This window comes from Harpia harpyja, chromosome 20 (genome assembly GCF_026419915.1).
Source record: "Harpia harpyja isolate bHarHar1 chromosome 20, bHarHar1 primary haplotype, whole genome shotgun sequence".
NCBI lineage: Eukaryota > Metazoa > Chordata > Aves > Accipitriformes > Accipitridae > Harpia > Harpia harpyja.
Window position 1 is genome coordinate 18,163,037 of NC_068959.1, and position 21,995 is coordinate 18,185,031.

The window sequence follows — 21,995 nt, forward strand, 5'->3', positions numbered from 1 at the left end:
AGATTAGGATTAAAGTGTAGCTTCATTCTACGTTATTTCTGTTGCTATTTGTTTTTCCAGTGCATTTGCGTTATTTGTTCTTGTGGTGCTAGTATTATTTGAAGTTTCTACGGCAACCTGTCACCATCTGCTATTATGAAGTATGCTGGGATTTAGTTGCTAGGTGTTGAAGTTTGTCATGTTACTTACATGACCCTAATGTTTTTCAGGTGTTTATTTTCCTGTACATGTTGCATCCATATCCAATATGCACTTTAACAACAGTGGAAAAGATTCTGCATTCTTTCTGCTTGACCTTAGAAAGCCCTATTTCTTTACTGAATACATCTATGATCCCTTTTGATGTACTTTGTATATATTCAACCAAAACAGCATTTCTTTTACCTTAGCCACTATTTTGCAGTGTTTATACTAAAGCCAGCCAGCATTGTAGTTCTTCTAAATTTGACATTAATTATGCTTTTTTTAAGTGGACAGGGAGTTTAAATGTTTCCTGAGATGTTTTCTCCTCCCTATCATTTTCATTTGACTACCTATTTACTTGTGTTCCCGCTCCCGATAGAAGTGCAGTGTTCATACTATCAATTTCCTTATTTTTTTTACATATTTTTTGAAAGGCTGTCAGCCAATTGTTAATTCAAAAAATAGAATTCAGTGCTGTTTCTGTTCCAGGTTCTTTTACATTTAAATGGAAATGAATGTTTTTAAGTTGGAAAACAGATATTTTATTTATCTCTTCATAGTAATGCAGTGTATTCAGAGTTTTTTCTGTTAATTTTTCTGTTAGTATTGTCTCACCAGTCAAGTGTTTACTTTGATACATTTATTTTTTTATACATTTGACCTAGTTCTAATCAACCTTTTCTGCTGTAATTCACAGGATAAATCCTAACAAGCCTAAGCACAGCTGAAATGACTTGTTAGGATTCTATCTGAAGAACTTCGCCTTCTCTGCCACAACCTTTTTTATACTATTCAATCCCTACGTACAATGCTTGACTTAATGAAATAAATTTTTTAATAATAAGCATTAGACTATCGTGTTTGTAGGCAGTGCTTGATTCTGACTTTCTTCTGTCCATCTAGTGAGCATGCAGTCTGCATTCAAAGTGTAATAGATTGTTCTTGTGCAGAACTTACTGTATTTTCAAGCAGTTCATGCTCTTTGCACATTCTACTAAGAGGTACTTAAACAGTATAGGAGGATTTAGGTGAATACACAGAGATATTTGCAGATTTGGTCGCAGCTCTTTACAGTCCTATATTACACTTAAGTTCTACCAGTGAGAATGGTAATGCTGAGAGTGCATGAGTACTTCAAAGATCTGAGGCTGCATCTGAGAAGCCAATCTTTATTGCTGGCGTTTGGGGATTAGGAGGGAGGGGCAAGCTTTTAACCTATGAAGAAGCTAGCTAGTTAATTTCTAATAGTTGAGATTGCTGGCAAGAAAATTATTAAAGATCAAACAGTATTCATGTATTTTCCTGCTTTACAGTTACACGGAAATGATGGAGGAAGTTTTTGTAGCAAACCAGCTTTACTGTCAGCTTCTTTAGTATGTATCATTCAGTCCCACTGATGTGAATTTGACAGGTTTGGTGCGAGGTACTGGCCAGCAATATGTGACTTTTGCTTATGGCTCTTTTCAGTAATCAAGGCATATCATCTGTTAATTTTAAAATCGCCATACACAGTTACTAAGAATAGGCATTCATGCTGTACCATAATCACAGATATAGCTAGACACGTTTTAGAAGTTGGTTTCAACAAAAGAAATAACCTTCTTGAAGTCTTTATGCCTTTAAGCACATAATACGTCTATTCAATGCTTGTGAAGAAATGCTGCTTATTTCAAGAAGTGATTATTTAACACAAGTACAGAAAGGCATTCTGTGGTGAATGCTTAACTACTAAAAACACCAGCTGTTTTTCATGTACAATTCTCTAACTTCTGTCAGTAATCTTTTTTCAAAAACAAGACATTAGAAGAAAAACCCCACACAGTTTCATTACTGAATCCTTTGCAATTCATTATTACTTTCAGCTATACATTTAACATCACAGAAAAGATTTGTTTGATCCATAACTGTAGAAGTGAACTACTACAGCAGGAAAACCAGCATTTCTTTTTAGAAGAGCATCAGTACCCGAGAACACACGATTCCTTACCTGAAAGCTTTTGGTTTACCTGCAGAAAATGTGTCTTCTTAGCTTTAAAAAGTAGGCAAGCCTCTCACTAGCACTAACGTTACTCCAAAAGAAGGTATAATAGGTCCTTTATATTGTAATTTTCACTGTTTATATGCAAGAAGTGTGCTGGGTCTGCTCACGTAGGAATAAATAAATAAAAAAAAAAAGGCAGTACAAACTGAACAGCAGCTAACATATGAAAGTAAAAGACCTCTAGTGGCCATAACCTGAAGTTAAAGAAGGCTTCCCTTCTCTAAGTGGTAGACAAAATGGTTGGGTACGACAAACTGCAGCTGATAATTTGGTAATGTGTGCCTTTGTTGCCTTTCTGATGTAACAGAAGTATAAAGTGAATCAGAGCTTAACAGAGAATCTGATCAATACCAGGTGGAAATTAAATTCCGGTCAGAGAGGCTGGTGAGTCCCTTGTATCAATTCTAAACCAGTATGATGAAAAGATCCAAGTAAATCTAGAAAATTATTCTGCACACTCATCTACTTCATAGTCTCTTATTTTAATAAAAGCAAAGCATTTAAAGCAGATTAACTTTTAAAACAATAATTAAAACTTCAGCAAATTAAAAGGCATCAATAAGGAGGATTTTTCACTGTCTTAAAGGAAAAACTGCAAATCATTAAGCTCACTGTTACTGCTTGAGAGATAAAGGTCTTTGTGACTTACAGTAAATTATCGTGAAAACAGGATTATAGATAATTTTATGTCTTTCAGCATTTCTACTTTCGGAATTGAGAAAAATAATTTTTTTTTTTTGAGGAAGTTTGAAAAGTTTTGAGAGATGAAAGTAATAGTATTCTATAGAAATTTTACAGAGTTCTGTAATAGCTACTTAAACGCTTGCAGAATGTAAAAATGTAAAAAATATCCTTTCTTGTAATGTTTTTTCCTGTGAACAGCCTATGTTTCTAGAATTATTAGAAAATTTTGATGCTAATACATTTTCTTCCTATGAATTCCTAATGGAAGAATCCTAGGCAACATCACATGCCTTTTAGGCGTCTTAAGGCAATAGTGAGTTGTACTTTATATATAAAGTTTTCTTGTCACAACGTGTGTTTCCGTGCAGTGTTTCATAAATGATGCAACTTTGTCATCAGAGCCTACCCCTTGCCAGGGTAGCTTTTGAATTATCTTTTTCAAGTTCTTAGTATGTTTCTTTCATCTGGGCTTGCAAGAGCTTGAATATTATTTTCTTTTTACATACATAGAAGGATTTATCAGGCATTTAGAGTAGTTCACCTTTAGAAAGAATACAATCTAGTGTCTTAAGTAATCTCCATGTGTTGATTTCTGCCTGGTTTTCTTTCAGAGTCATTTTGTGGCATGCATGACAGCAATCTTAAACCAGATGAACAACCAGCATTATTCAGTTTACATTGAAACTTTTCAGACAAGTTCAGAACTAGTGGTAAGTACAAAATAGTCATGGAGGTGATAAATCATTCTAAGTATTTTAATTCCTGTGAAAAATCAGTAGTATTGTTATGAAGTATTTTGTCTGATTCTTCCTAGAATGGTCTGTTTCTGTACATTTTCTGCCTTTATGTCATTGTGTTGCCTCCCTCTTCTAATGGTGATCTTGGACAATACTGTAATCAGAAATTTGGGAAGACATAAATGTCACTGTTGTTGACCCTAGCACAGAGGTGGTAATATAATAATCAAGAATCTTTGTGTTATACTGTTCTGAGGAGAAAAAAACCCTCAACAACAAAACAACAACAAAACCAACCCTCAACTAATTGAACCCTCCCCCCCCACTTGGCACGTGGTGATCCATTTCCACGTGCTGTTGAGAGCTATTGTTCACTTGGTTCTCTGTAAGTAATATGACAAGAAAGAGTACAAACTTTGCAGAGTGCTTGTGAGGGTTTGGTAATAACTAGCAACAACTTGCTAGTCTTACAGACTTCTAGGTGACTTGCTCAGCAGTTCAAGAGTAAAACAGCATATATGTGCTATACATGAAACAGACCTGAAATTATTATGTTCATTTTATTTAAGTTAATTATATAGTGATCTCTAAATACTTCTAGGAAAAGTAGTTTTGTTTGAAAACTTCCTGTCAGTGCCTTCAGTTTTTAATTTAGATTACTAAATTTGGGCTAAATGGACTAAATAAAAAATCCTATATTTTTCAAATCTATTAATTCTTTATGCATAGTGAGACTGGTTTGCTAATTAATAAAAAATTCAACAGCTTTACTCCAAAGTACTGTAACTTTTTCTTTCCATTCATTTATGGCTTGTTTTTCCTTAAGAGCTTAATGTAATGACTTTTAGCTTTCATTTGGAATCTGAGACTGCTGTTTTAGAGGACTTCAGTTCCAATCTTGGGCTTACCGATATCACCAGGAATTTTTCCATTGACTGCAAGGGGGCAAAGTGGAGCCCTCTATCTTAGTTCTTTAATTACAGCAGGAACACTTTAACTTTTTGTTATGTAGTCACAGACTTACTGTATTTTGTTGTTCTAGGACTTCTTGATGGAAACATTCATAATGTTCAAAGACCTCATTGGAAAGAATGTTTACCCTTCAGACTGGATGGCAATGAGCATGGTGCAGAACAGGTAAAATGGGACTGGAGGATCAGTGTTCATGTTCCATATGCTTGTGAAACGTGAACTCGTATCTTACAAAAAGTTTTGCAGTGCAGTCTAAGGTGATTATATCATTCCAGTTTGGTGAATGCCAGAAAGGTCACTATTTGAAATAATTTACTGACAATACATTAAATAGCTAGCTGCCTGTGCTTTAAGTCCACTTACAATGGAAAGGAAAAAATGTATTTAACAGTGAAGTGGAAGTACGTAGTTGGTCTCCATGTTGACAGTCAATAGAAGCCATACTGTAGAAGGCCTGTTGCATCTTAAATGTACAATTTCTGCACAGGGTTAGAATGTCCTCACTAGTATGTCAGCAAGTTCATTGTGATGCAAGAGTTATCAAACACAATTTTCTTTCCAAACCGATACGGTTGCTTGGATTACTAAAAGGTCTGATGATAAAGACCAAATCTTTGAGCTCAATGCAGTATTTGTAGGAGGAGGGTGGACTCATGGTACTTACTGTAGCTCACATCATTGAGGAAATGTATTGCTATACTATAGATCATTTTAGGTTTCATCATGATTGATTACTTCAAACACAGGTATATTGTCTTTGTAGATCAAGATAGCATCTAAGCAAAAGTTTGTATAATCAAATTTATCATGTTCCCTATTGTTTGCTCTATGAGAGCTTGCTATTAATAAGAAATCTTTGAGTACTCTTGTGTTATAAAATTGACTGAAGGAAGTATCTTGTGGACATAAACTGTGCAGATTGTAACACCTTTACCCACAGCTATAATCTGTCTGTTTTGATGTCACCATAAATGATGGTGGCATAAACAAAGTATTGCTTGATCTCTGTTAAACCACAGGGCCACTGTTGTCTTGGTGTTAGGATTGCAAGTAGCTTAAGTGAAATTTCACGTCATATAGATTTTGCTGCCACATGGGCTCTTTGCAATTTATCATTTCCATATCATGTGATAGGGAATTGGGAAGAAAAGAGAAGTGATCTTTGTGCATCTCCACCATTGATAATGGTTTTACACAGCTGGCTTGGGCCAGCTTATCACAGATGCATTCCTTCAGGGTATCTTTGAAATATTGCTTGTTCGAAGAGGAAGGAAATGTTCTTCCTTTGAGATGTGAGTTTTGTTGTTTATTACGTGCATGAGTTAGAAACAAATGTTTTTGGCAACAAGGAAAAGGGGCACAAGATGGGCTCTGTGAGGATTTATTTCCTAATAATTTTTCCTAGCCATTCTGAGGTACTGACTTTTTTCTTTTTGTGTCTCTAGTCTATAACAGAGGAAAGCAAGGGAGAGTTGGACTGAGAATGCAAAGTAAAACACATGGCTGCTCTAAACAAAGTTAGTTGGTTCAATTTGTTTATTTGTGGAATTTGTAGGTGAGGAAGAGTTTACTCAAAATTTGAACATGTAGAAGTTTTACAAGCATCTGCACATGTAGAAGAAATTGATCAAAAAAGTAGCCATGAGCATGTGACCACCTTAACTTGTGGATTTTTTTTGTTGTCGTTGAATTTCCTCTTTTTCATACTTCATGGAAATCATCGCTAAAAATCTCACTGAAAGGGATCTGGATTTGGGGAAAAAAATTAAGTTTGTTTACATTTTTTTATTTATTTGCATGTTACCTTCAGGGCTGTACTTATTCTTGCTTCTTGTTCTCAAAGAAACACTTTGAGTTTATATGCTGGATTGGATTATAAAGTGAATATGCTTGCTTTTTTTTTTTTTTTTTTTGAGCAAGACTTCTGTTGGTGAGGTGGATTTTGATCACTTGTACTATCATTATTTTAGTTTTGTAGAAATGGCAGTAACATTGAGTTTTCTACAAGTCACAGAGAGACTAGTCTAAGAATTAAGTCTCAAAGATGCATAAGTTCCATTTAACTTAGAAGTCCACAGATGCTGTTTATTTGAAATGTCACAGTTAGGTAATTTTACTCTTCCAGTTTTATAATATTGAAAAGGAGAGAACAGAGGATACTTAATAAAGTTGATTATCTACTGGGAGTGTTTGGTCTTGAGTAAAAGATTTGCTAAGAGAATTAACAGCATTATGATATCAAATTTTGACATTGGATACATTTTCATCTAGGATTTGAATGGAATGATGTTAAATGGAAAGGTTTTCTTTTTCATGTTCCATGATTCAAAGTAAGGATTATGGTCCTATTGGGTAGTGATGACGACAGTGAGGCCTCAGGTACCCAAACCTCACCTTCTGTCACTCATGTACACTAATGTTCATGCAGAGAGATCGCTAACCCCTCTTCTGAGGTGGGCAGATACATATATGCTGGTGGATGTGTTCATTCCAGGTAAGATTTTTGTAAATGATAGTTTCATCCCACTTTTTTTCTCTGAGTCAGTCTTTGGCCTGTAAAGGTAAAAGCCAATTCAGTGCACATTCTTATGTTGCTGCTGCTGCAATTTGCAATTATTTTTAATGTAGCAAGGATTATTCTTAAAAAGTATCAGCTTAGTACTAAAGTAAACTAACAGTCTTCTATTGTATGTAAGCATATCAAACCTTTCATATGTAAAACTGTTTCTCCTATCTAGAAAATGCTGTTAACATCTGCATTATTCACAAGTACCGGATTTTTTTTTATTCTATGGGGGTGGGGGAAGCGTCAGTCCTTGTTCAAAGAATATGCCCTTAGGGCTGGGGCGTTCACCTGGTGGTATATATATTGATTGCCTCACTTGCTGACAATAGAAATTAATTTGTAGTACTGTACATTTGTTGATAATGCCTCTTAATGATTCTGAACTTTGTGGGACAATTTGGTCCAGGCAGGCTTTGTTGCTCTAAACCTTATCCTGCATTGGACAAGTCAAATGAAAATATTTAAAGAAAAAGTCAGCATTTAAAAAAAAAAACGTTTAGAAGCTATTTAACAGTGCTTCTGTAAATACATTGCTTACCTAAATTGACTTGGCACTGTTTATACTCTCTGATTATGTTGTTGTTCCCAAGATTACATAAGCAAATGAGTTATTGATCTTACTTTCATGTTTTAATTTTATGTTATATCAACAACTGGGAGGGGGGATTTTTGTTATCAGTCTTTATAGAAATTTGGTTTGGGTTTTTTTGGCGAGGGGGGGGATTGAGGGGGCTATGAAATAAATTGAAGGCTAATTTAGGTTTCTAGATTTCTTATTAACATGCTTTACTCATTAGAGAAGCAGCAGAGAAAAAGTCACAAGGGATCAGGCTGGGGTGTCTTAATGAGAGAAGAAAGAAAAAAAAACCCACAAAAAATGTTAACACAGTTAAGGTTTTGCATTCTTAATTCACCTGTTCTGAGCAGGAGGCTACATGCAGGCCTTTTTATGCCCTGAAGGAGGTATTTTACCTTAAGAGTCTCCCTTTCCTGAATTTGCAAAAATATTAGTTACGGGCTGTAAGGTATGTCTATTGTGTAACCTAGCCAATGGCACAGTGTAGTTGGCACTTCTTCCCTGCGGGCATTCAGCAAAGCCTGACAGTCTCCCCCAGATGATTTCTTGTATTTTGTACCTAGCAAGGAAAGTGGGCATTGGAGGAATTTTTCTGTAGGATATACTGCAATACAGAAACATAAAATCAGAGTACATTTACTTAGAGGCAGAGGAAAGGGAAGAGCATAACTAGAACTGCAAGTTTGGTCCTGTTTGTGGGTAAAAGGTGTTCCTAATGAGCAGGACACTCTAATTACTCTTTTACATAAAGACAGACAGTGCATGTATATCAGGAATATTGCTACTAAATATTAGATGTCTGGCATAGATAAGGGGAAAAGAATGAGAGAATGACTTCTTACAAAGTCCAAAGGAAGGGAGAATGGACACATTCATGTCCAGGAGAAAGTGTGATACATAAGTTGAAAGAATGGGAATAGAAGCTTTATTGACTAAACTTACTTAGTCAAGCTTTGCCTGTATCAGGATGGAATGATTTAACTCAGATTACTTTAAGTCACTATTATAAATAATGTGCTGTTTGCTCTCAAAGCATGTCCTGATTCCTAAAGACCATTTGAAGGAGGCAGAGGCTGTGTGTACTGGTCCCACTGGACTGGGAGTATTCTATTAGCAACTGAGAATCAAAAAGGGGCATGAACTACTTTTTTTTTTCTCCATTAACAGCAAGGTGGGAAGAACACTTTTTTATGGCATGCTAGGTGGGGCAGAACACTTTGGGAAATAGTAAAATCCTCATTGAGGTCATGAAGATATAATATCTGAGTTATTTTTGTGATCCTTCATGGTAGATTTAATTAACTTTTGTTCTAATGAAGGCTGCTTGGTTGCTTACTGCACACTTCTTAGTAGTTGCTACTGCTTGTATGTGCACTTTATTCCACTTAAGGTACTGAGACTATTGGCTATTAGCTTATTAAAAGCAGTAATTCCTAGGTACATGGCATTTGTGGGGAAATGCTTTGCTGGTTTAGGTAATACTGTATAGTCTGCTTATCTCTCAGCTGTTCATAATTTTAATTTAGAGGCACACAATTTCTCCCAGGAAATTCCTGTACCTTATTGTCAACATGACGTGCATAGGGAGTCAGAATCACTGAATAAAAGAAATGGTTAGGGGGGGTAGCAAGTAAAGGGAAAGTATTCACATGCCTGCCTTCTGTTCCTCTGGGCTTTGAAATGGTAATTGCTTAGACAGAGTTATGATCTTGTCATAATTAGTACCTGGAATCAGTTTTGGTTGGTGTCCAGTCTAAAGTGGCTTAGTAAGCACTTCCATTGTTTGTGTGTCCATTTGAGTTGTTTTTTGAACCTTGTTGACATTATGTTTAGGTATTTAAAAATAAAAGGAAACCATTTTTCACCAGTACATTCCAAGGTCAGATCCTATTTGCTGAAAAACTCATGTGAGATAACACTGTAGGCTATTGTCTAACACCAGGAGTTAGGCTTTTTCTAAAATATGTTTTCATTACCTGTATATCTGAGTGTTTTCAGGCATCTGTTGGAGTCAAGTGTTCCCCAGCCCTTTCTAAGTCTAACTTGAAAGGTTTAGCACTACAGGTATTTGGCAAAAGAGCTGGAAATGTTGCCGATTGTCTTCCATTAGGCATACTAAAAATAGCTGCTTATTTGCTGATGAACTGCTTTTTAACACCCTCAGGACCTGGTTCTCATGTAGCTCACACGTTGGAGCCGCATTATTAATTCTGCAAAATCTCATTATGGCTTCAAATCAGTACCACCTGCATCCTCAAGTACCTCACCGTTTCTCAGACTGCCAGGAACAATAGATTCTGTTCATATCATTAGGTCCTGACCAACCAGCAAAATGAGGCAGAATAAGTTCCAATTTGTCACCTAGCAAGGGACTGTAGGAATTTCTTTTCAAGAAAAGGACAGTAGGGACTCCAGACCTGGGGTTTTTTTCATAGATCATCTGTGAATGGCTCTGTTAAACATGACTTGTGAAAAACACGTTTTCCACACTATACATATGCATGTTTCTGAACAACTCTACCTTTGAATAGAAAAAGTCTTTTCAGAAGAAGTAGCTGCTTATAGTATTGTCCTGTGAAACTCGACAAAATGTGGCTTTGTGCATTATGAGGAGATGGCATTTTTGAAGTTGTAGTCTCAATCTTTAAGTAACACGCACAGATAACAAATTCAGTGGCTGTTGGACTGCTTTTTCTTTTAAATTTTCTGAAGAGAAAACCTGAACAGCTGGTAGTCACAATTTAAGGATATTATTCAAGAATGGTATTATTTATAATAGAGTTTGGGAGAGAAGGGCAACTGGACACAGTTGGCAGCAAGTAAGGAAATGCCTTTTTCAAGCAAGAATCTTAAGTATTTATGGGAGAGATGCTACAAGCTGTATTGCCACTACCAACTCACTAGATTTCATAGAATCATAGAATATCTCAAGTTGGAAGGGAGAAAAACCCCAAATTAATTAAAATATTAAAACTGCTTCTCAGTCTTCCATCTGTCTGTTGGTGGAAATGAAAGCTAGTCATATTTTCATGTTTTATAAATATTTCATACTGTGATACATGTATTGATGTCAGTGGGTATTGTGACTATTCACGAACACTAATGGAGCTGACTATACACAAGGTACACAAATTCAGTTGATAAGAGTACCCATTATCCTTTACTCCAGCTGGTGCTGTAATATGGTGTTCAGTTTACAAAAATTGTGATGAGATTTTAAAATCAAGAATATGATTTTAATTACAAAAATAGGAAAAAAAATCCTCCTTAACTTTAATTTTTTGATTATTTAATATGAAGTGGTTCTGCTCCCATAGGAAATGTAGAAGAAAACTCAGATTTATTCTATCCAGCTATGCTTTAACAGTTTACTTAAAACATTGCCTGCCTCATTATTTGTCTTGCAGAGAATAAAAAGGGGCATTTTTTAATTTATTCCTAAGAGGGAAAAAAAAAGAATACAAGTAGTTTAGGTTAGTTTTACTCTTGTTTTTCAAAGATGTATTGGGAGTTAAGATTCATTTATGTAACTAAGGTTGGATGGCGAAGTTGCAGTTTATTTTGTACAAATAAGGCAGAATTTAGAAGGCTGATCTGTTGTATACAAGTAACTCCTTTCTTTGATCTCATTTTCCTTTGGCAACTTTTGACTGGCTTAAGCATGCTTGACAGAAATGCAGTTGTTTTTCTTAAGGGCTTAAATTTTCAGGGGGTCAGAATGCATTTACACATAGGTTTATGGCATATTGCAGAACTTTGTTATTTTAATATATGAAAAAGTATTTTAAGCAACAAGTATAAATGTCTAATGAAAATAGTCCTTTATGCACACGTGCACAAAAGGGTAAATGAAGTATTATAACAAGTTCAAACAGTTTGTACTGTTTAGTCATTGCTTTAATCAGGTATAGTATTAAGATGGGTCCTTGGACAGTTTGTTTTTGCTATGAGACTAAAAATGTCCTTGCTGAAATGCAATTTCCCTGCTAATACGTAGTCCCTTTGAGAGGCAAAAGACATTTTATTTATTTATTTATTTATTGTTTTTCTTGCTGGGATATTTGGTATACAGTGTCTCAGTATTCTCAGACTTGTATCTCCTTTCCATTAAACCCAGGTAACTCTGTTTCCTAGTTGTCTTTCCCAGTCCCCACAAAAGTCAGTACTTGTAATAGGGCAAATGGCATAAGGTCAGTCCTGGGAAAATGGAATAAGGCAGAAAAAGAGAAGAGGCAGTTGTTTCACTGTGGGTTGTAAATTTACTTCCATGGAGAGTTACACTTCCAGCTGTGGCTGATATGTCTGACTGAGTCATTTAATGCTTTGCTGTCAGTTACAAGCCTAGCAGAGAGCATCTCTTCCATCTGTAGGTGTTTGAGTCTGGTCGTGCCTAATGTAATCCTACTTTTCAATCACTTGCATCTTTCTAGCACCAAATACTACAAGATGCTTGTTCTGCACTAACTCTGCATGTTGCTCATTGTTACCCATGTTGTGGAATTATCTGCTTACCAAGAATCTAAACATTTAATGATGTGGGGACTGCAGCAGATCATCTGCTCAGCAAGATAGGCTATTGCATATCATGGTTGTGGTACACAATGGATGCCTATTGCATTTTGACTGCAGTCATTTAGTCTTTTATCTAAAATGCAGAGAGAAAACATGCTGTGAGATATCCCTTTCCCACTCCCACTGCAGAGTATCTCATCTTTCTTGGTCTCGACTGGTAGGATGCTCCTGCTTCTAGAGTATGAGGCCTCCTGAACTAAAAGCAACATCTTCAGTGGAGAGAACAACTCAACACAGAAAAACAACTTGTTAGTTTGATGTTTTCAGAAAGTCAGTAAGAGAAATTGTTATTTTTCCAGATACAGCTTTGACTTGCATATAGAAATCTCTAAGGTTCTTTGTGATGCGGCCTGTTGTAAAATGTTTTGTATGCTTTCAGGTATTTTAATTTTAGTAAAACATTTGAGGATTAAAACAATGAGTGGTATTTTCCACTCTGTAGAACATACCTGCAAATGAATAAAAAAATAATGAAGAGATTACCCACATAAACTGTTCTAAATATGTCCCTACAGAAGACTGAAAATACAAATTCAGTACTCATAATCTTCATTGGGTGCTGGAAATGCTATTGAGCAATCTTTCTGTGTTCTCCTTTCTGATGAGTAACTGTGGTAAGCGCTTCATATCTTAAGAGATTTTCAGGAAATTAAATATATACAATTTTCTCATATTTAACATTATTTTGAATAGTTATTTTCATATTTTTAAACAGCAACATCACAAGATAACCCTGCTGATGTATTATGCATTTGCTTCATAATCTTTTTTAAAAGTCATAATCTGCTTATTCAGTGCAACTTCTGTATTGATACAGTTTTGGCTGTAAAGTAGTAAGCTCAAGTAAGCAGCAATTAGACAAGAAGCGGATGCATAGTTGTCTGTACCTGTAATTACAGATTGTATTCTTAGCTTCAGAAAAAGCTAGGGTTCCCTAAAAGTAAAGAAATTATGTATTCTAGACAAAAGGTATTTCCTTGCTAAATATTTTCAACAAGATTATCTGAAAAATCAAAAGTACATGTATGTTAAAATATAATGCAGGTATAGAGAAAGGATTTCAAATACAGAAAGCTTGTGTAATGGGGGGAAAGCAAAAGCAAAGCCCAAACACTACATTTTACCTTTAAAGTTTTATGGTAAGATTATGAATAAAATACAGAGCTACTTAAAACAAAACAAAACCAAACAAAAATGGAGATAGTGTTATCCACAGTGTTATCCACTAGTTTCATGTAATTCTCCAATTTTAATCCTTTGATGTGTGAAATAATAAAAATATTTCTAGAAATAGGCCCTAGAAACATCCATGAAAATTACCAAAGTATCACCTCTGCACCATTCTTAGATCTATAGAAATGAAGACTAAATGATATGTACAAATATTACAGTAAGGGTAAATTAGTGCCAACAGGTGAAAAAAAAAAATCAGTGGAAGAATGAACAAGTAATTTCACAATATCAGTTCAAACTTCCTTCAAAAGTGAAGGCCATGAGAGTTTTTATTGGTGTATGACATCCTGATATAACCATGTTAAGTCATTACATTCATGTATACTAACTGGGTTTCAGCTTTGTATCTTACTCCCAGACTTACCTAGCACCAAAGATACCACATGATTTTTAAATTTTTTTAAATTCAGAATGTTTCTACTCTGCAATTATTTGGAACGAGCAAAAAAGGAGAGTAGACTGAAGTGACAAGATACTCACAATATAAGGAAAATCACTGAAAATACCTTCCAAATGAAGTTACTTACATCAGAGTTCATTATGACAGCTTTTTGTAGGCTTAGTTTTCAAACTATGAATTTTCTTAAAGCATCCTAAACATTAGATTTTCAGGAGTTCATCATAAATGTGTACCTAATATGCAGTTTTGAAAACGTATTTTGATTCCTAAATGGGAGATAAGCAGTCTTTTAAACATGCTTTAGGTAGATGCTGAAGGAAAAGCTAGATACAAAGAGAGTGTTGAAAAGTCAAGGTATCTCAAATGGGAACTTTGCTTGTATAGCATCAAAGCAATTGTTCATTCCTGTCTTTAGGTGTTGCTTTTGTACTGCTGCCAAATTAACTCTGACACATTATAGCATGTATTATTTTTGCATGCATGGCATAGCTATTCAAGGTAAATTTTCAAACAATAATAATAAAGAAAATGAATCGTACATAACAATTTGTAACTGAGACAAGAGAAGCTGGATAGCAGTTATTTTTAAGCAGTTATTTTCTGACCATGCTATTTGGATAGACTCTCTGGCTGTACATCAAAAAAGAATTTAGGAAAATGACAATTGCTTTATCATTAGAATTCAATATGAATGGTACAAAAAAATTATTCTTCAGTCTATAGTGATACTGACTTGACACAAAGGAGAAATATGATTAAATTATACTACTTTCTTTGGACTGCTGGCCATATTTTTCTAGTTACCGTGGAAGTGGATTGCTTCCTAAGTGTTGCAATTACTGTGCTCTTAATAACTAGGTTTCACATAGCTACAAGGTTTTTAAACAGTGTTTCCATCTTGCAGTGCCCTTCATTTCTAAATCAATGATAGCTTGCCACATTATTAGGAGATAATTTCTGCTGTTACTTTGTAAAGTTTTTTGTTATTATCTTTTCACCTGTTTTCTCAGGCTTTCTCCTGCTGCTCTGTTTTGGTCACTGAAATAGTAAATGCATATTTATTTAATCTCTCCTGTCACACTGATTGCTTGTCTGATCTCTCTTCTGTGTATTTTATATCTTCCAGGTTTAGTTTGTAATTGCTGTTCCCTCTTTCGGTCATTGACAATGATCAGCATTTGGGATTGGGTCTGACCCACTTTGCTAGTCTGCTCTTTATTTAACGTGCCGCCTTCTAGCTCTGCACACAAGAAGGAAGAGGGAAGATGACAGAAGCCTACAAGAGAATCAGCAGCTTTTCTGTTGTGCTTGCTTCATGTTAAAATACATATCAGGTGTCTTCTGCAAAGCATTTTATGAGGATGCTACTATCAAGTCAACATAAATTATTTGGGAGTATTATTTTGGCTCCGCTATTCCCTACTCCAGAGTTCATATAACTGGCATACTGGCAAGACCATGTCTGTCAGAACTCAGAAAAGATCTTCAAAATAATAAGTCAGTGCATGTCCTAGGCTTTGAAAGAACTCCTCTCATATTCCTCATCTGCTCCAGTAGAGGATTCACTGATGAAAGTGCTGATTGATCAGCCTTCGTGATTTACAAAAAAATGCCTGACTGAAGTTAGTGTAACTCCTTCTGACTTTAATTTGTGGACCAAATTCTCTGAAGGAAAAGCACTTAGGGTTTGTGGGAAGAAGTTCTGAGTTTTAAAAACTGTCCATGTCTTCATTGGTTTCCACACATGATTTAAAAAATACATGTATTCCAGCATTTTAATGGTTTCTTTCAGTAAAAGCTTTCACAACAACCCAGGAAATTATATTCTTTTAAAGCTTATCTCTATTTTTTTGTGTCTGATTATCCAGTAGAAGTTTGTACTTGATTAATTTTTTTCCAGCTGTCATTACATCGGTGTAATCACAGCTTTAGAAGACATAGTAAAATGAGTTTGAGTTGATGCTCATAAATACCTAAGTGAATTAATGCAGCTTTCACCTCAGTATCTGGATTACTCATCTCAAAGTTGAAGCAGTAAACTCCCAAATTTTAGTCTTGTGAACTTGAAGACATTGAAGAGCATCTCACTGCTGTTGGACCACTGCTTTAAAAGAATTCATGTGTAAGAGTCTGAGGAAAGGTTGATTCATGATTTTGGGAAGGTTCATAATTCTGTACCTGATTTAGGCACCTTTCCCAAAATAATTTTGTGGACCCAGAAGTATACTATGTGTGCAACTAGGTGCAGAAAAAGGCCAGCTTTTGCAAAGCCACCTAAGAACAGGCAATGCCAATTTAAGGGTTTCGGGTTGTTTTGTTTGTTTGTTTGTTTGTTTGTTTTAATTTGGGGGGTTTTACTGTAATCATCTCTTTGTTTTATGCTGCAAGGAGCTGATGCACTAATTCTAACTTGTTTGCTAAAAATAACTTGGAGTTCCAGATCTGTATTTTAGGTTTATTACCTATTTGCACTTCAAAAGCAAGGACAATGTGCAGACCTATTTTACTGTTAAATAGAGTCATCATCTTCTAAGGAATAGCCTTGAAATCCTACTTTGATTAACAACATGTTGTTTATTAATACAAAATTCTTTCTTTGTTCCATCTCAGCCCCTATGTTTTATTTTGTTTGAGGGTTAATCAGTTTGAAATAAAATTTTTATGTTAGGATGCCTTATAAATTTTCAGCTTTGTCTGTCTGTATTTATATGTTACTTACAGTACTGTTCTATCCCTCTTTAGAACATAAGTCTAAGTATTTGAAACTAAGTACAATTGCACAGGATTCTATTCATTGGGCTTTCTTTCAAGCCAAAATCTGAAAGAAATTTCTCTGACAATACAGTAAAGCAAAGCAGAAGCAGCAGGAAATTTAGAAGGGTAAAGGAGATAGCAGCAGTTGAACCATGGCGATTCTGTTGCTGTCCTAAGCCAAAACCTTGCGTTTTTATACCCAAATTAAGCCCAGAGACTTTGGCCTTTGAAGATCATCCATAAATCTTCAGGCCCAGGAGATTGATATGAACTGTAAATTAGAAGCATCAATCCCCATAAACTCAGGAAATATCACGGAAATTATTGTGGGTAAAGGAATTTCAGCAATTTTAGATCACAATTACTTAAACTGATAAGAAATTAATTCCATATTAAGTAACTGTGGAAAAGTTATCATAATTAAAACACCTGGAAGAACATATTTGTAGCCCTGTGTGATGATTAAAATTAAGGGAGAAGGTGACAAGAGGAGAAGGTTAAACAGAAAAAACACCTAATGACGCTATCTGTATGAGAAATCAAGAACCTGTCCTTTGGTCAGTCTAGATCAGTCTAATTTTGCAAAGCAGAACTGAGCAGCAGTCCCGAAGTTCAGAGAAAAGGTAAGCTCCAATGATCTGTTATAGAAGGGAAATTAAGTTATATTACAGTGTGACAAGATAATCCCTTTCAGTAATTTTTCTCAATAACTTCTGAAGTCAGACAGTACATATTGTGTTTTTCTGAGCTGTTCTGGGGCACATGTTTTTACCATCTCTTTTCTAGCTGTACCTTCTCTATTATATTTGATAACTATCAACTATGATAACTGATGTTATGAATAATCATGTTATGAATAATCATGTAAGGAATGGTGACTTCTCCAGTCAAATGACTTTAACTCTCTCCTTTTGGATCAATGTTTAGTTCTTTAAATAGGAATATGCTGTCAGTAATAATTAAAATTATATTTTCTCTTGTTTTCATCAAAATCTCAAAGTGTTTTATAAATATCTGTTTGGCTTCATACTTGTGGCTAGTTAATTAATACCCCTTTTTGGTGAAAGGGGAGACTGAGGCATATAGAAATGAAATCATTGAGGTAGGACAGCATGGCATTGGCAGGAGCCAGGAATAGAATTCAAACATACTGCCTAAGTGACTTCCAATGACAGAAATAGATACACCCTTTAGGCAAAATACAAATGCATGAAAATATTTGGAACTTGACAGCCTGGAAGTATTGCATGCTTCCTGCAAATGTGTCATTCCAGTATGTCAGATAAAAATATCTGTGAGAATGAAAGGGATATTCACAGAAGAAAGCTTACATATAATCATATTGTATAGAATCCTGTAAATATTTTTAATATTATCAGTAATTTTTACTGGACGTTAAGTATATCAGTATTTCTCAGGTGCCCTTGGGGCTTTTTATGTATGGCTAACATTAAACTACAAGCTCTTCACAAAAATTGTAAAATATGACACACAAGAAATATGTCCATATTATGAAATAGATTACACTACTGAATTTCATGTGTGTTTTAAGTTATGATTATTTCTACTGTATCTTGCATGATATTTCTGTGCTAAAAGGCAAAGTACCTAAAAGTTCGGGGGTTTTTTAATGTAAGACAAATTATCAGCACCATACCAGATTCTGCCCAAACAGGATATTTAGGTGACATGTTTCACCATAGGTATTGGAGTAGTGTGTTAATACACAGAAGTTGGGAAATAAAAAAAGTCTCAAAAATGGAGGACACCCCCTCCTACTGCAAAAAAAGGCTTTCTGGGTGAAGGGAAATGCTACTCTCTGAGCAGCTGGAGCTGAAGAACTTGATTACGTGAGTTGGCAAGAAATATACCTTGTAAATCAAAGGAGAATCTAGAGCAATATAGTTCTACAGAAAAGACATGACGGTAAAAAGGCCTGGACCCAGAACTCGTACTCAGAAGAGTAATGGGGATGCTGACAGACAGAGTAACATGTGGGTGTCCATGATTCTGCCTAGCTGTGTATGGTTTTTGTGCTGTCTAAAGTAGACCATTCTTTTTAGAAAACCCCTTTTTTTCCAAAATCTTAAACTGGTTGTGTCAAGCATCAGGCAGTTTTGTAGAGATAAATGTACCCATACGAGTGAAGCGTTAGAGGTGAATGTGTTTATTCTTGCAGGTAGTGTGGGGCAGCTTGCAGAGGAAATCGCATTTTCCAGAATAAGTTGATCACATAAAAGGCCAAAAAGAAAGTGCAATAGCCTGTTCAGACCAACATAGGCTAAAATTGCAGTAGATACACAGAGCAATTCTGTGATTATACAGAGGTTGTTTAGGAGAGTGGTCATAGCCTGCAAGAACAGTATTGAGCAAAGTCAGGTTTCTTAAACTTGAGGTGATTTGTTGACACTCAGCATTTCACAGATCAGACCCTTAATTCAGCTGGCAAGATTAGCTGAGTTAGTGTTAGAAGATTAGATCAGAGTGTGCCCTAGACCATTGGAAGGAAGCTTATCCGAATGTGTGGGATGATACAGTAGAGCAACACAGCACCCATAGAAGTCTGTTACCTTCCAATGCCACAGTTGCTGTAGTCGTTAAAACCCTAGTGTCCCTCTGATCACATTAAAAAAAGACTTGGCAAGATGTAACACCATGTATAAATTACTTTATTTCCTTGATCATATCAACATTACAGACAAATGTTACGTGGATGGAAAGAAAATATTCTGCTTCAGGCTTTCACAAAGAATTTTTTCCTCATGGAAAACCATAGTCATAACAAGGGATTTCAATCTAGCCAGTCAAGTTGTTGCCTTAATGAAGCAGTGCCTTTCTTTGGACTATTGCTTAGTGGGTAAATAGGATTCCTTGTCATAAGCCTGCCAAAAGCTGAACAGCTGCTTTACCTCCCTCATTAAGAAACTGAATGTAGCCCTTGCAAAAAAAATTTTTTTTTTTTTTGGTGGTGAGACTAAAATTCATTTCACTGACTATTCTGTTTCTGGTAGTGGCTCATAAATGGCTGCCTAAGGAACAGTATAACAACAGAGCTGGGAAGAAGTAATAGTTTGCTGCGTTCTCCCAGCCTCCAGTGACATTTAGTAGTCCTCACTTCATTTTTGTCTTTGTGTCTAATCACTTTTAAGCCAGGATAAAATTCAGGTATTCACAGCATCCTGTGGAAATGAGTTACATAGCTGCACAAGACTAGCATAAAAAAATATCTTTCTGCTGATTTTGAATGCACATTCTGATTTTGTTCAGTGCTCTCCAATGCTTGTACGAGAAACAGTGAACAGTAAGTCTCTCTTCTCCATGGTACTTTCAATTTTATAGATTCTACCATATCCTTCCTCAGTCACATAGTGTCCCCTGACTAAAGAAACTCAGGCACAATCCATTAAATGTGTTTGATCATTTCTTTGTCACATTTGTTTGCTTGTTCTCTTCTCTCTTTTTTCTTTTTGTATTTGTTTATCTTTTTGAGATGGGAGACCAGAACACCACACAGGGTCTAACACAAGGATACAACATTCCTTTGACAGTAACATACGGATATCCTCTGGTCTCTTAATCTTTTGCTAGTAATTCTAATTATTGAATTATTGTCTCTTATAACTGTTAGATCTTTTTCCTGATTGGTAATAGCTAGTTGACAGTCAGTCATTGTATTTGAACAGTTAGGATTGGTTTTTTCCTTGTGTTTGCCTCTCTCATGTTGAAGTATGTTTGCCGTCACAGTGTTTGCTATAGAAATATTTCCACTTAAAACTTTAAAAAATTTTACCTTTGAAGCAGAGGGAAATGGATCACTTTTTTTCAAAATTGCAAATTGAATGAAACTGAATTATTTAAATAAACTTTATAAATATTTAGAGATACAATTGATTTTTGTTTTACAAATGTACTGTGCTGGAAAGTTAGACAAAGAAATTGGCTTTAGAAACACGACTTAATCTTGTTGCCTTAATAATGAGCATAGATAGGTGTTGCTTTTCAAGCTAGAGGGATAATATTCACACTCTTCCTCTTGGAAGAAATAACTGCATCTTAACTCAGCTTTGAATGTGTTTTTATAATCAACCTGAGGAGAAAGATGGGCAGAAGTGTCATCCTCCCCTCACCACCTGTGAGAAAACCGAAAAGTTGCACACAATATCTTTTGATTGGGAAAATGCAGTGCCAGCTCCTAACTAATAACATAAGTACAGGAACTCTTTCAGCTGTCAAACCCATGAGGAGGCAGCAGTAACACTCTTGTAAATGATTCAGTTTTGTCACATAGAAGGTAAAGTTGTGTTTGAAAGAATTGCCCTCTGTGTTTTCTCAGGAATGCAGTGCCATGTGCAGCAAAGGAAAAGAAATTGTCTGAATTTTTCAATGGAGATCAAGAAAGTTTTTGACAATTGTGTGCTTAAATCTTTTTTATATATAACAGACTATAAATAACATGCCATTGCACAGAATGTCATCTGCTGTGTTCATGTATGTGTGAACTTTGGTTTTTCTAGTGTGTTCAGTGGTTAAATGTGTTTCTGTCAATATCATACATGGTTGGAATAGATTCCCAGAGATGACATTCATTCATCTGCATCATTGCTTTTCTTTTTTAGGGTGTTCTTGAGAGCCATCAACAAATTTGCAGAGACAATGAACCAGAAATTTCTGGAGAATATGGATTTTGAAGTCCAAGTAAGTATTTGGGCTTTTTAGCTGAGTTGAGTTAGTATGTGCAGGTATGATCATTTTGGTCAGTTAGTGCCCATTCTGGTACTTCATATCAGTATCAAAATGGCTGTTGATTTAAGCATGGCAGGATTAGGCCATCTTTGATATGGCATGAAAATTTTACTTTGATTATTTATGATAAGGCACCCAAACAGAGTATTTTGTGAGTCTCTCAGAACTGGCAAGCAGAAAACTTTTTTTTTTTTCCTTAGCCATCCAAGTGTGTTCAGAAAGGCAATCTTTGATGTAATGCGTGTAGCCTTTACAATGTCACTCTTATTATGTAGGGCAGAAAGAGCTTAACTTTTTTTTGACTCCTAGAGTATTTAGCACTTGGCATTTATTTTTATTTTTAACTTTTAGTCTTCCCTGATAAGTCTTTTATTTTCCTTTTTTTTTTGGTTGTTCTTTCTGAAATAATTTTATATTAGGGTTGGTTTTTTTTAGTTTGCTCAATATCATTCTTTGTAACTTAATTATTTGGTCTTGCATTTTACCATAAGTTTGGCTTGCTTCAGATAAAAATGAAAGTGCCTGTAGTTTTC

At 35.4% G+C, this 21,995-nt stretch overlaps 2 protein-coding genes across 2 annotated transcripts in view; one reads left to right on the forward strand and one right to left on the reverse strand.

Annotated features, from left to right (window-relative positions):
* The window catches only part of INSYN2B (inhibitory synaptic factor family member 2B), a 44,349-nt gene extending 41,586 nt beyond the window's left edge, over positions 1-2,763 (reverse strand). Inside the window, exon 1 of the mRNA XM_052772077.1 lies at positions 2,171-2,763. The gene's annotated coding sequence lies outside the window, so the exon portion shown is untranslated. The remainder of the gene's footprint in view (positions 1-2,170) is intronic.
* DOCK2 (dedicator of cytokinesis 2) overlaps positions 1-21,995 on the forward strand; it is a 214,181-nt gene that overhangs the window by 129,119 nt on the left and 63,067 nt on the right. Inside the window, exons 28-30 of the mRNA XM_052772076.1 lie at positions 3,520-3,618; positions 4,688-4,782; positions 21,336-21,414. Of these exons, the coding sequence (XP_052628036.1) occupies positions 3,520-3,618; positions 4,688-4,782; positions 21,336-21,414 (273 nt within the window). The remainder of the gene's footprint in view (positions 1-3,519; positions 3,619-4,687; positions 4,783-21,335; positions 21,415-21,995) is intronic.